Here is a 15,715-nt window from a genome sequence, read left to right as displayed (position 1 = left end):
GATGATATCATTTACATTTTTTTTTTCTGATACTTCGTAAACAGACAGTAAAAACATAATTCCTAGAAATTTTGCTGGTAAAAAAATGCTTTTAGCAAATAATAATAATTCGTACTTTTTCTATTCTGAAAATAACAATGCTATTTTCGAACTGCTTGAAAATGGTGGAAGGGGGGTGGTGGTCTTGAATCACTGTGATCAGTGCTCAGATAAGAAAAGGGAGATCACCATACCTTTAGCACTGGAAGTGTCTTTTGATCTATTGAAGTATCACATCAATAAAAAAAAAAACCTCCTATTGTTAGGAATGCCAGAACATAACATGTACGCTAGTTGGATTTTTTTTTTCTCTTGGTTGACATTTTATATTTCTGGGGCAATTCAGTAAATAATAGTACAGAAAGCTTCCTGTGTACCACTGTGCAAGAAGGTGACATCTAGGTACTTTTGGCATTTAAAAAAAAGTCACAGTGATTGCAGATTGCAGTGAGCAGGTAATATGAATAAAAATATAAAAATAAACTACAAACAAGCTTGCAGAACAATTACATGTGGTATGTCAATTAAAAAAAAAAAAAAGAAAAAAAAAGAAAGAAATATATATATATATATATATATATATATATATATATAAATGTATGCATGTAAGAAAATAAACACACAAATAGGAACCCAGTTAATTTGTAGCTTATGCAATAGCAGGTTTTTGTGTGTATTCTTCAATATTTTACTTTTTTCCATAACAGAACTCTCAGAAGGACAAAGAGAGGGAGAAGGAGAGACATATATACTTTACCTCCAAACAGAGGCATCCACTCTGCTGAGGGAGGGAGACACAAAGCAAAGATTTCTAGGAGGTAAATGTGTTGAAATAAATGTCAATAAAAGAATACATCCTGTCAGCACTTATTATACATCAACTTACAAATGCGATAAGGTTGATTTTAAAGCACAGAGGCTGTTGACCACGTGAATGCTATTGAATAATGTGAAGATGTGTGTTCACTTTAAATAACCAATTTTATGCTAGATGAAGTCCTGGTTTTTTTTTTAATTCCCTATGCACACTATTGGGTGTTCAAAGTAAATGCATATTCCCCTTTTCATTACCATTAAATATTCACTAGATGAACAGCCTTTACTGCTTTAGCAATGTAACCCAACTATGGGGGATATTTTCTAAAACTGGCTACCATGCACAACTGCACCAGATTGAGGGCTCCAATCAGCTTCTAACTTCAGCTTGTCCAACTAAGATTTGACAGTAAAACTTGGAAGCTGATTGGTTTTAATGCAGAGTTGCACCAGATTTTGCACTCTTCAATTTTAGTAAATGACCCGTATATATTTTGCATATTTTTTATTTTTTATCTTATGCTATTGAGTGCCTAAACCACTTATTAGCAATCATCTGCTTGTTATTACTAAGCAAAATATGGATAAACGTGCAGTGGTTTAAAAAATATTAGCTTAACCTGGGGTTACATAAAAAATACTGTTAAGTGCTATAGCATTCAAATAAAAGATCTACTTGCTCTCTCTAGAGTGCTGCTGCAGAAAGAAGAAAATAACTCAACTAAAGTTATGCTGTAACACCTGAGAGTGCCTGCTATTGTATTTTTGGCTTTGTTTATGCTTTTTCCACCCACTACAGGTTTACCATAATTTAACGCCTATGTTGTTAAATTTAAAAAATCAGCACAAGTGATGGTACTTACATTCAATGAGAAGTGTTTTCTGTGCTGCTTGATGCTTTCCTAGTTGAAATCTAAAGTGCCCCCCCCCCACCACTTTCATTCATCTGCCTGTCCTCCATTCATTGATCACTTTTCATGCATGAAGCTATAATACAGTTTCAATGAAAAGTGGGTGGGGGTGGTGGAAAGAGCAGACATAGTTGGCACTCTTGACTAGTGCCTGTGACAGGTCCAGTTGATTGTATTAACCCCTGTAGCACTTGTCGATCGCATCTTTGGAAATATCAGGGAGTTTGTAGAGTACTTTGAATTCGAACTAAGAGAGCATCCAGCAGCAAAAAAGGGACACTTCACATTGAATGTAAGTACTATTCCTTGTGCTGATTTAAAAATAAAAAAAATAACCATAGGCTTTAGGCTCTTTATCCCTAGGTGAAGTAAAATTATTTTTAAAGCTGAACTTAGGTAAGACATAAAAGATATAAATCAGTGCAGCTCTGAATTTTTTAATACATCGTTAAATTTGTTTTTGTTTTTTTTAATGCAAGCAATGTACCTAAATACCAAAATCTGACTTGATATCAGCCTCTTGTAGACCCTGTACAGCAGAACTCAAAGTGGAGGAGGAAAATGCAGCAAAAAGAGCTAATCACGTGTGTTGCATTGCTCATGCACAAACAAGGGGCATGCTAATAGGTGGAGAGAGCAGAGCAAAAGAGAGATGAGCTAATCCGTCTGCTAGTTCTACTTTCACTGTTTAGTGACATTTAAAGTGCATGTCCAACCAATACCTTTTTTCTTAGGTTTGAACAGAATGCTATCTGGGCTCCAGTAGTGAGATTTTCTTTATTTTCTGTCCTGCTGGCAACATTTTACCAGACAGGAATTGAGGGGAACTTTCCAACAGCAAAACTGAAACTGAAAAAAAGCTCTTCTCTAGTTGGAGAGTAAAAGAATAGAATCCCTAAGGATTTTCCTCACTTTCTGTTTGGTAAAACCATTGCAGCCTTGCAACAGGAAGTGAATGCAAATCTGTGTAATGGCAGTAAAAACAGGACAGGAGTTCTAATCCTTCTCCACTATATCCAAAACTAGAAAAATATGTTTGGCTTGATATATAATTTAACTACAGCAGAGAAAACTCTGGTCTCCTGCCTTCTAGACAGGGCTGTGTTGTGTGGCAGAGCTGTGTAAATATCAGAACCAGATGGACAGACATTCGAATTATTTGGCAGTATTTCACCTGTGCATTCAGTTGTTTGCCTGACGTTCAGCTTTAAAATGTTCATCATACATGGAGTACCTATTCTGTTTTATTATATTCTATTTGAAGCCAAAGATGCACCTTAATTTTCCATACATAAAGGAATTCCCCACCTTCAAACTAAAATGGTATTTACACTTTTTGGAAGGTATACTGTAAATGGCAAAAAAATAAGTAATCACTCCCATGTGTTTGTCTGCATTCCTCTGCCCTCTATAAACTATTGTATTTGTAAATTAACATATTCAGTTTAATTTTTTTTTTGTTATTTTGTTCTTGCATTAAGAAGCTGGGCAACAGTCTGAGCCCCTGTGTGCCAAAATTGCATTACAGTGGCCACATGTGTCCTTTGGCACATAGTGTGTGACCCTCCGAGACCCTTCAGGCATTAGTCTGTGTTTTCTTTAACTAGGAGCTAACCCAAGCAAGTGAAGAAAAAAAATATTTTTTAGACTTTCTTCCAAAAATGGTTTATGTCTTTCACACAGTCTCATTTTGTCTGTGCTGTACATGCATATATGTATGTGTGTGCGTATATAAAAAGTATTTTTAAAAGGGCTGTAGGTAGGATCACAGTTTCCAACTTCTACTGTGGCATTATTGCAGTCTCTGACCATCTCCTGTAGCATACCAGTAGTCTCTGATCTTCTATTTTATGTCTGCAGTCCCTGACAGCTCTCTATAACATTATATTCACTGAAATTTATGTTCAGACCTTTGGCAATGTCAAGGGCTGCACTTGAATTCCTTTATATCAAGTAAGTTGACCACCACTGGTATAAATGGTGTTAAACGCATCTAACCCAGGAAACAGAATGGTACATTGGAAGGGCTGGAAGATCTTACTGCTGTTACTACTTAGTTGCATTTTATGTTAATAGCAGGAAATAGTGGGTTAAATTTAAAGTCAAATGCTGAAATAAAACAAACGATATCAGGACATGAATCAGGACACATCGAAGATGAGAATATGTGCTTTAAAGTCAATTGACAGGTCTCCAATACTGTGAGCACGGTCATTGTAAGATAGCAGTCTGCCCAAGACAAAGGCTCTATTCATGGGCCCTTGCAGGTATTTTTTTAATTATTAGTGAAGAGATTCAGAGCATTCAACATTATGTGTCAATCAGTAGAAGTCCAAGTAGGGATGAGTTTTTAGAGGGCATGATCTAATAACTAGGCTTACTAGTTGGTAGACATTGTCTTTTGATTTCTAGCACTAGTTTTACTGTTGTACATGTTCTTCTTTCTTGATGTACACCTCTTCAACTATATGCATCCCTCTTTTGCCTTTCTGTAGTTCCTTTCTGTGTTTGAACCCTTCTACCTTTCATGCTGTGTTGGGATGCTTTTGTTTGGTCCTAGTCATTTAGAAGATAGAGCATTGTACATTGCCAACAACAGAAAAATTACTGTACCACAGTTAACTTATGCAGCGGACCTAATGAATCCATTGGGTCCTAGATATATTTTTTCAGGAACTATTATGTGTATAGAGAGAGGAGGCCTCATGTTAGACAATTGTAAAAGTAATTCAGCTCTGAGAAAGGGGACACATCCCTGAAATGTGTTAGCGTGCCGACTCCATATAGTTGGGAACTCTGCAACCACGTTGGATGATCCCCAGTGGCTATTTGCAAGCTTTTTCTTCTCCTGTCATTTGTGAGTATGTTATCATTGTTCACGTCACTTTTACAAAAAATCTTAGATAATGTGCTAGGTGTTTGCGTCCCCTGTGTGTTCTTTTGCAGTTTGTGGTTTGAGGGCTGCATCACCAAGATCATTTTCCGAGAGCATTTGCACTTTTAATGTCACTACTATTGCACTAGTAATTACCCCTGTGGAATGCTGGAGAGGTGGTTTCTTTTTGTAAAAGTAAAAATATAGATGATTTTATTTTTTTCCTTTTTTAATATTTATTAATATATTTATTTGCATCATTTCTATTGCACTGTGAAAAACTTGACCCAGGTACAGCAAGACAGGGTGAGTGCTTGGACTGCACCTACTACCTGCCCGCTACAATTATAGTGGTTCCTGCAAAATCATGGGCTGGGGTGCACACAGCTCTGCAAGAACATATACATATTGGTAATATGCCTTTGCCTTATGGCACACAGTGCATGGATCCCTTTCAGGCTTCTCTGGCTCTTATGTGTCACATGACACAGACCTGGAAGGAAACCTTCAAATTATGCTGGGCACTGGGAAAATGTTTGCCGAGGGTGGAGAGGAATGTGGGATTTTTTTTAGAGCAGGGGGTGGAAGTTTTTTTGTGCAGGAGATACATTTTTAATTGTGAAAGAGTAGGCTGGAGGACTTTTGCATATAAGGATGGCTGAATTGGAGCTGGAGGAGTTGCCTGTACATTGTCACAATAGCCCATTTGTTGCCAACATACTGTCACAGTGGGCCTTTTGTTGCTTTCATGTTGTAATGATTGCTCATTTGTAAAAACTGTTTGCTGCCTGCTTATTGTATATGTTTGCCCATTTGTGGCCCATGTATTGTAAGGATTGCAATCTTTTTTGTTAAGTCAAGTCACAAGTGTATAGAGCACCATCTTATTTTAGCTATTATCTCCATGTTTAAAGTGGTTGTAAACGCTCAAGGTTTTTTACCTTCATGCATTCTTGTGTATGAAGGTGAAAAACTGTGTGCAGCAGTCCCCCCAGCCTCCCCAATACTTACAGTACCTGAGCCCTATCGTGAACCAGCAAGGTGCACAAGAGCTTTGGCTCTCTGGGGACTCTCCTTCCTTATTGGTTGAGACAACAGCGGGAGCCAATAGCTCCCCATTGGTTTCCCACTGCTGTCTATTACAGGCAATAAGTCGATGAGGAGGGAAAGGTGGTGAAGCTGAGACAAGGCTCTATGTGTGAATGGACACGCAGAGCAGTGGCTCAGAAGCAAGTCAGCTTGAGTTCCCCATAGCAAGATGCTTACTCTGGGGGGGAGGGGCCAGGAGTGCCAGCGGGGGACTCAAGATGGGGAGGATTGTGGCTGCTCTGTGCAAAACCACTGCACATAGCAGGTAAGTATGACATGTTTGTTAATTTAAAAAATACATTTAATGTCACTTTAAAATTATTTTCAGTTATATTCATGAAATTAAAGTAAAAAGGGGCATACAGCAGTTGTTAAATATTGTTCATCTCCCAAGCCAACATACCAAGGTATGTAGGCCAGTATCCGCATACTAGCAAGGTGTGGCAAACTTGCCATGTTAATACAAACTCAGATGCCCCTTCTCAAAAACACCAGTCTGTTATTGCCGATGTACAGTGGGCTCCTTTTTACTTCCAGTGCTTTAGACATAGGTGCATGTATTGGAGAGGGAGCAAATGCAACTAACCTACTCTAATGCCCACATAATTACTTTATTCATGCAAAAGGAAACACTTTAATTACAGGCTTCTCTACTGAGTCAGTGATTAAGTGATTAAGAATGACAGCTAGGAATCTGGACCATAGAACTCCCATTGGAATTGCATGTGGTCTACTTGCTATAATGAATCTTTATTGAGATTCATTCATTTGGGGACTGTGTGTTTTTACTGCTTTTGAGTGCTCCTTAATTTTAACCCTTACTGTGGTATTTTAATGGGAAAACACATATTAGTAGAAGGGCATTTATACAGTATCTATTTTTTTTAAAGAAAAACAGACTACAGTAAGTGAAAAAAATATAGGAAAAACAATAACTTGTTCTTAATATAAATCAGCAAAGTTCATTAGGGAGATGGAATTTACAGTGATAATAGCAACGGTGACAACATTTTGTGAAATACTAGGGAAATCTAGTAGCTCTGATGTTTCTTAAACAAGCAAAAGAGGTGTATCTGAGAAAAATGAAAAAGATGAAAAAAGCAGTAGCATTTTGACGTCCACACTTTATATTCCAGCTCCAAGATATGGTGATGATAAATGATGTATAAGGGACTGCTGTCCTATGCATAAGATAGCGATACATTGCATGTATCATACAACACTAACAGCACAAAATCATCTTTTCTCTAATTACAGAGAAAATAAAAGTGAGCATTGTATGCTTTATAAACCATGCATGAATCACAATTTTGTAGTCTGCTTCTTGGTGGTTAATAATTAACATTCCTGTCAATTTTCATTGTGCAGTGGAATGCGGTTTAAATGGTAGGCTGGCAACACATTTTGGAGACAGGCACACACATATACCTGCACATGACAAGACTGTAAATTAGCCAGTTTGGAGGATGCCAGGAATAAAATGTTCTCATTGCTAAGATTCATAATGTAGATAAATGAGTATTCTTCAGACTAGGCTTCTCTTGTTATAATACACTCCATACCAGAGGATAGGGTCAATGAGCTTTGACAAGAGATCTGATCCCAAGGTACCTTTCCACATAAAAATGAGGCAAGCTAACCAGAAAGCAGCAGTAAAGGGAAAAAGAGACAGAAAATGCTAATTAGAATTTTAGTATGGGTTATACTGAGCTCTTTAAATTTCTGTCTATACAATGTCAGATGAATTCATGCTCTGAAACAGAAATACTATGAATATTTAAATATAATATAGTGCACAGGAAAACATAAAGTTAATACAGCCAGTCAGATCCCATTCAGCCTTTCTAAAACCATGTCTGTCTGTCACATGTTAAAGGAGAACATCAGATGGAATAAAAATGCTAACAGACTTACTGGTATTTCTCTTACTGATTGTGAGCTTTGGCAATACTGGCATCAAAGGTTATACATCAGTTCCCAGCAGCTAAGATTCTGAGTTATGTAGTTTTTCTTAACCAGGGTTCTTTGAAATCCTGGGGATCCTTGAGAGATTGCTAGGGGTTCCTAGAGCTAAGAGCAGAAGTTAATTAAATTCACACCAAAAATGGTAACTGCATAGTCCGCACACCAATGATTAAAGTTTCACTCACAAGGAAGCACAAAACTGGCCGCAAATGTAACAGGACATTCTTTCCACTAGCTTTCCAGTTCTAATGTAAAGGGACTCTTTATACGTACTTCATTATGCATACTTCATTATCCTTATTCCTTTAATATTATACCTGCTGATCGTGCTAATATGCCATAGCGGTAGATATAACTCTTGGCAGGGATACCCTGAGACAAGGAAAATATTTTAAGAGTTCATTGACTTTACAATAAACAAGGCAGACACAGATGAGGTCTCAAACTCATTAATTTACTCATTTATACAGTGCCAACCAACAGAGCATATAGGACCTTTCACATTAGTCATTAAGAAGCTTCCTAACTAATATCCTTACCACAATCATATAGTATCTACACTTTGAGGTCCAAAGTGTGAGGAAACCAATTAAACTTAATAACTAATGGTTTGGATTCTGGGGAGTAGGCTATGCGACTATATGCATGGTGATCTTTAGGAGGGGATTAAACCTGGCTGTAGTTTAAAAAAAAAAAAACCCTACTTACATATGCATTGCTGATATTAGTGGAGTGGATCTCTAGTAATTTGAAAAGAAATGGTTAATGCTTTGGACTGGCACCACAGACACACAACTGGCCCACCGATGTAATCTGTGAAGCATGGCTGTGGGTTTGCTGGTCAGGTTCCCTTCTGTGTATCAGAAGTGCGGCATAGGTTTTATTCATAAACATATTGCAACAATATTGTTTCAATGTATTTTTCATAAGGCTTTTGTGAAAATCAGTTAATAAATAAAAAAATAGATACATATACACTCACTGGCCACTCTATTATGTACAACTTGCTAGTGCCAAGAAAATATCCCTCACACCATTACACCACCACCACCCTGAACCATTGATAGAAGGCAGAATGGATCCATGCTTTCATGTTGTTTATGCCAAATTCTGACCCTACCAGGGGCGGACAGACCATTTGGAAACTCGGGCACTGCCCGAGGGCCCGGGGTCAGTAGGGGGCCCCATGAGATGCCCCTGGTATTTTTTTCTTAGGCTTTTTTGAGTTTGGCCAAGGGCACAGGGGCCCCATGATCCCCTATTGCCCGGAGGCCCCATGAGTTGTCAGTCCGCCCCTGGACCCTACCATCTGAATGTCACAACAACCAGTCTGCCCATTCTCATCTGACCTCTGACATCAACAAGGCATTTTCGTTCAACTGCCGCTCACTGGATGTTTTCTCTTTTCCGGACCATTCTCTGTAAACCCTAGAGATGGTTGTGTGGGAGGGGTAGCAGTGGAAAACATGCTGCCTTGCTATGCAGCACGCAGAGACAGACACTATGCCTGTCTCCATATGTCTCCATACGTCAAGTTATAGTTGGTCTTAATTACCTCCAGTTTCATTATCCACAAACTGAAGTTAATTATTTTTCAATCTGGTGTAGCCACAGCACCCCTTTGCAAAAGTGGCAATATTAAGAATTACTTGAATCTGTCACACATTACAATAAAACTAGGAAAACTGGTGGCAGGGTTTTTTTCTAATTGGTGCAGGACTTTTTAAGAACTGTATCACCAGAAAAATTACACAGCTGCTTTACTGAATTTCACCCTATATGTTTTGTATATGCAGACACATTCCTACTACCATTTAAGCATTTCTGCTGTGTGTGATGTATTTTCAAGGGCAGCCACTCATATTTAAGCTTTAAATTGTATTTCAACTTTTGCAGCTACATTGGGATAATACCTACAATACTTTATACAGTATTTATTACATGTTGCCATTCATGTTCCATTCATTTCATACCTTTAAAAAAGTAGCTCACTCACAGCTCTTTTCTGAAAACTGCTGCACTGATCCCATTATCAGTTGTAAACCAGATTTGAAACCAGTCTGTCCAAACAATGAGTTAAAGATTGTATGATAATAAGAGGAACTCAGGCAGTTCTAAGCTTTTCTATTGGGAGATACTCACACTGATCTTGTTCAGAAACTTTTGCATTCAACCATGACACTTTCTACTAGGAAACATCTAAAAAGGTCCGAAATATTTAAAAAAATTGGAAAGCTGTGTGAATAGAAATGCAAAACAAATATATTGGAGTTTTCTTAAATTTGACTGTAAAAGTGGAAGTACTCTTAAGTAAGTGTCCTTGGTACTTTGAAGTATGTATATATGATGGGGTATCTATCTATTTTACTATCTATATTTTACTTTATCTAGAGGAGTACAGAGATGGAGACAGGTTTCTGAAAATTCCTGAAAAAAAAAATATGCATCTGGCATGTAACATCTGTCAACAATAGGTTTCTTTGCATTTCTGCATTTTATTTCTTTTTTCAAGTAACATCTGACCTACTAGAAAATCTTTATTTCAAAATGACTCTTAAGATAAAAATTGATATGAAGGATCTCTCAAAGACTTTTGACACCTTTAAGACTAGTCTCACACCTATGCAGCTTACAACACTACTGCAGCACTTGGTGATCTGTACAGAAGGTTCTGATGGACTTGCACAATGCATCAAAACAGACTAGCTGTGCATTGTGATGCACTACATTAAATAAAAAACCCCATGCAGTTCAGTCAAAAAGGTCATTCTACATGAATTAGGCTGCCTTAATGCGACACACATTAATGTTGGAAATACTACATCTTAACGTGTGCAGTAATCCACTGCAAACGAACAATCGGGTGTGAAGAGGGCCTTAGGGATTTTACGTATGATTTGTAAAAGGCTGCTATTACCTATCAAGCTTACCATTAAAGCTACTGTATACATGTATATATTTGTGACAAATTAGAATATTAGTGGTAATTATTCTGCCATTGCCATAACACAGCACCCAAAATGCTGCCTGTGACACAATAATAAACAATGTCATTTCTTTAGACATAATACAAAATTAGATTGAATTACAAATAATATTACATAAAACTGTATTCTTCTACATTGTACGTATGTTCTATTCAAGAGGAACAATTAATAGAAAAGAGCTATATTAAACTGAGCCTGATTCAGTAGAAGCAAACAGGACAGGTTTGAACACCATTAGCACATTTTAACCTGGAGTCATGAAATTATATATAAAAACAAAATAGGCAATGTCAAGAAGGATTGTTTAAAGAAGATTTATTGGAGTATAACAATTTTCAGATTGAGGATGTATGGATCAGATTTTTTCCCTTTAAACAAATCTGCACAATTCTTTGAAATCATGTAAATGTTATTACCCATAATCATTTGAAAAAGGAGCTGTTCAGGCATGAGCTACCACTATGCATATAATGCGAACTGTTGTATTTCCAACTGTTGATTCCAATACATTTCAAACAGAAGATATTAGTGGGTACTGCCACCTCTTGTTTTTTTATTGGTCCTTTACATATCATCATGCCTTCTAAAGCATTCAGTACGCAAACCAGCTTGCAAATGAATGTTGACTACAGACGAGAACTGAAAAGGTTTAAGTTCTACAGATGTGTCAGCATCAGTTAGCTTCCCTTTGGTTTTAACTTTCACTAAATGAACACTTTAGCTTGCCCTGAGATAATCAGAATAATTTTATGCTTTGTTCAGGTGAAACATATCAAGGTCAACTATGTAAAACTTTATTGCACAGTCCATAAACCCACAGAGAATTTCTTTAACTCCCCATTATGCTAACATTTTTAGTTCATGCATTTCCTTTTGAAGGAGAGGTTTTTCTCAAATTAGAAAATAAACTGGACTGGCGCGGTGGAAAATATTTTTTCCCTCAGACACAGGTGTACTCATATTGTATTCTGCTGTAGATCTGCTGTCAGTAAATAGTTTAAGTTGGAACCATCCAACTGTTGTAAAGGTGATTGGATTGCCTGATGGATAGTATCAGCCAATTCCTGAAGAGTGGAGGAGTAGGACCATTTTCTTCTGTAAATTCAGTTTTTTGGAAATCAGGAACAAAAATAATTTTTGCAGTACATTGAGTGATTTGTAAATTACATAACAATGCACATTATAGTATTCTACAATTATTTGTTTAATACATAGGATTGACCTAATTTAATATGGAAAAATACAATAACCCATACCAATTACCAGTTTATCTTTCATTGTTTTAATTGCGCTAAACTCTTAAAAGGTAAATCCATTTGACTGCTGTGGTCATCACAGTCTCTTTCCCATGCATTAATGCAATTAATTACCCTGCATTAAGATGTACTGTGCACAAGCAGCTCACTTTAATAAAGTGTCAGTTACAATTTCCCTTATATTAAAGACAGTGCACCAGGCATGTGCATTGTGGTGCACTCCGGAGCAGGTGCATTATCTGCTAACAGTAAACTGAGGTACCATTCAAATGAATAGCACCGTGGCACACCATTGTTGTGGCATTGCCTGGCATTGTGGCAAAACATGTTTTTAAATTACATTACACAAAATATCAGAGCTCAATATGAACAATACTAAACTGAATAATTTATGAAGGGACTTATATCAATGTAATAAGTGAAAAATAAACAGAATAAAAATCCTAAATCCTAAAATTGTCCTCAAGAATCTGCTGCCAATGTCCCAGTTATATTCACACTCTTCTCCATCACTTCTCTGGTGATGTATTCATCAGCTCAGCTCATATAAATAAACCATCAAAAACATTAGTGCTTTATTTAAAAATTTACTCGCATCAAAATGAAAATATCCTTTTTAAAAGCAGAGCATACAGATTGGAAACTCGGCACTTTTGGGTTCATATGCATGATGATGTCACTTCTCGATGCATTTCATCATAAGTCTACCTTATTAAATTATTCGGTGCATCTTGTGCTGAGGTTTCACTTACAATTCTGACATAAAAAATGTATAAGAGAAGAAATAAAAAGGTAAGCTAGATATCCTTGATAAAACAAGAACTGTTTCATGCAAGAAGCACTGTTACATAAAAACATACTTGTCTTCAGTAGTGATGGGTAAATATGGAATATTTTGACAAATTTTATTTTTTATTCATATTAACCACCTCAATACAGTACACTTTCACCTTCACTGTTATAAGCAACCTTTTTTTATGAATGACATCCATTCATCCAGTGTGAAGCTGTGATTGACCACAGCTATCACATGGTACAGATGACTGTGATTGGCCTTCTCCATGCCAAGATCAACACAAGAGCACACAATGAATAGCTGCAAATGGTAGCCATTCATTGTATACAATTGCCAGGTGATCTACTGTGATTGGTCACAGTGATCACATTGTACCAGCAAAGGCGAGGTACACTGATCTGTCATCTGCTGTGTGTGGTGGACACAGTGGGTGACAGATTGTGATGCATAATGGCACATGGGGCACGTGCAAGGCATAATCCTGGGAGTACATCATATGGTGTCCAGCCAGGATGGCAGTGCTCCCGTTCGTCCGTCTTATTATAGGCCGGGGGGAAGCAGTTAAAATCAGTGGGGTAGAATTTTTATGTTTGACTCTTTATAGGGCTGCTAGGCAAGTTACTGTTACCCATGTATCTACAGAGATTAGCAGCAGTAAAATAGGGATGCATTGGTGTAAAGGGGATGCAGAGGTTTTCAGTGGTCTGGTGGAAAGTGGATGCACTGGTGTAAAGGGAATGCAGAGGTAAGCAGTGATGGAATAGGGGTGCAATGGTGCAAAAAGAGTGGCAAGCACATGTTTAATACTAGTGAAATAGGGGTACAGTGGTTGCCAACATGAGCAATGGGAGTGCAGAGGTTAGCAGTGGTCTGGTGGAATAAGTGTTTAGTTGTGTAAAATGGTGCAAAGGTGAGCAGTTTTAAATAGGATTGCAGTGGTGTAATGGGAGTGCGGTGGTTTAACAGGATGCAAACTCACAGTTTAAAGAAGTTTGTTATAGGGTTATAGAGTACTTTTGTGCAGTAGTGCTAACAAGTATGCCATAATATAAAAATATTGTGTTTATTCTTTTTATTGCTGCTACAACCCCTCCTGCTACCTGCCCTTTATTTATAATTATGCTAAGATCAATGAGAGTAGGAAGGTCACCAGGGGGCCCATCAAAATGTTGTTATGGGGTCCCGTGATGTGTAGTTACACTCCTGAGAATATACATCATAATAGCTCACTAAGAAATGAGATTTGCTATGCTGTTGGAGCAAGAATCTCAGTATATGTATGGGTATTTATCATTAGAATCTCTATTCCCTTCAGCAGTATGTGAATTGTGTTTATGACCTTGCTGTGGACACAGCCTGCATATTGTAATACACTGAGCACAGTGTGCACTATGGATTTTTTACTTTAGTTTTTTTTACAGTCACATTTAATGATATTAGTAAGTACACATGTGGTTTTGTTCCTAACTGGAACGTGCACATACTTCTAAATACACTAGCAGCAATTAAATTACATTAAACTAAATAAATTACAGAATATCAAATTGTTAGTTTACCTATGCCACCATTTAGCTGGTATACGTTCCAATATTGGAGTAAATACTGCATAGCAAACCATACTTCTTAGTAATTTCACCATATGTGCAGTGTAGCCTCTGTGAGTGTATCTGCATGCATTGTGGCCACTTATTGAGGACACAGTAAATATTGTAAAGATATTATTTGGTCATTTGTGAGCAGTGTATGCACATAAACTGCAAACTGTATTAACCGCTTCCCGACCATCCTTTAGCAGAAGTACTACTACAGGGCAGCAGGGATGCGCAAAATCACGTATATAGACAAGTGATTTTGTATTTCCCGGTAGGGTACTCCCTACCACGATGCTATTGGGTCCTTGGGATGTCAATCCTTGGGATGTCAAGTCCCGGCAGCCGATTCTTGTCTAGGACTCGGTAATCGTCGGTGGAGCTGACAGTGGAGAGGTCTGTATGTAAACAACACAGATCTCTCCCCTGTTAGCAGGAATAGGCTGCTTTGGATTGCTCTGCATAGCAGAGTAATCCAAAGCAGCTTGTTTTCATAATAAAACACACACAGCACACTTAGTAAAACACACAGCACACAGTTAACCCTTTGATCGCCCCAAATGTTAACCCATTCCTGCCCAGTGTAATTAGTACAGTGTCAGTGCTTTTTATTAGCTCTGACCACTGTATTGGTGTCACTGGGGATGTCAGTGGCAGTTAGTCAGTTCCCCCTCAGTGTCAGTATGCCCACCGCAGTCCCACAGTCCCTCAATAAATTGCTGATCGCCGTATATATTTACTGCCATTTGTAGACGCTATAACATTCATGCAAACCAATTATTTACATGTATTGAGATTTTTTTCAGCAAAGACATGTAACAGAATACATATTGAAATTAGATTTTTTTAATTTTTTGTTGGTTATAAGTAAAAAATATTGTTTTTTTTTTTTCTCAAAATTGTTGGCCTTTTTTGTTTATAGTGAACAAAATAAAAAAAACACACAGGCAATCAAATACCACCAAAAGAAAGCTCTATTTGTGGGAAAAAAAGGACATACATTTCATTTAGTTTCAGCATTGCATGACTGCGCAATTGTCAGTTAAAATAATGCAGTGCCATATCGCAAAAAATGGCCTTGTCAGGAAAGGGGGTAAATCCTCTGGAGGGCAAGCAGTTACATGAGCCCAATATTGTTTATATGTGGGATTTTGCAGCTCTACTTCTAAAGCAAACCTGTCACTATGAAAACACATTTAGATAAAAAGCAGCATGTAATCATAGGAACAGAATGTTTACCTTTTCATTGGGAGGAGCTGAATGAATTCCTTCTTTGTTTTTTTTCCAGTTCAACTACAAGAAATATTTTGTAACTAGAAGTGAAATAGTAGCCAGCAGAAGGAACCAAAGTGTTATACAGCAGCACTGGTATCTCTTTAAAAAAAAATAAAC

At 37.4% G+C, this 15,715-nt stretch overlaps 1 protein-coding gene across 9 annotated transcripts in view; it reads left to right on the top strand.

Annotated features, from left to right (window-relative positions):
* The window catches only part of TENM2 (teneurin transmembrane protein 2), a 1,359,942-nt gene that overhangs the window by 563,986 nt on the left and 780,241 nt on the right, over window positions 1-15,715 (top strand). For 5 of the 9 annotated variants that reach the window (XM_089656707.1, XM_089656704.1, XM_089656705.1 and 2 more), the window contains one exon: window positions 747-857. The exons of the other annotated variants lie outside the window; for them this stretch is intronic. In XM_089656707.1, the coding sequence (XP_089512833.1) occupies window positions 747-857 (111 nt within the window). The remainder of the gene's footprint in view (window positions 1-746; window positions 858-15,715) is intronic. 9 annotated transcript variants of the gene reach the window in all.

This window comes from Staurois parvus, unplaced genomic scaffold (assembly GCF_062004578.1).
Source record: "Staurois parvus isolate SC_StPar_1 unplaced genomic scaffold, SC_StPar_1.0 ptg000930l, whole genome shotgun sequence".
In the NCBI taxonomy this organism is placed as follows: domain Eukaryota; kingdom Metazoa; phylum Chordata; class Amphibia; order Anura; family Ranidae; genus Staurois; species Staurois parvus.
Note: the sequence above shows the minus strand (reverse complement) of the source record. Positions and strands in the feature narration are given on the sequence as shown.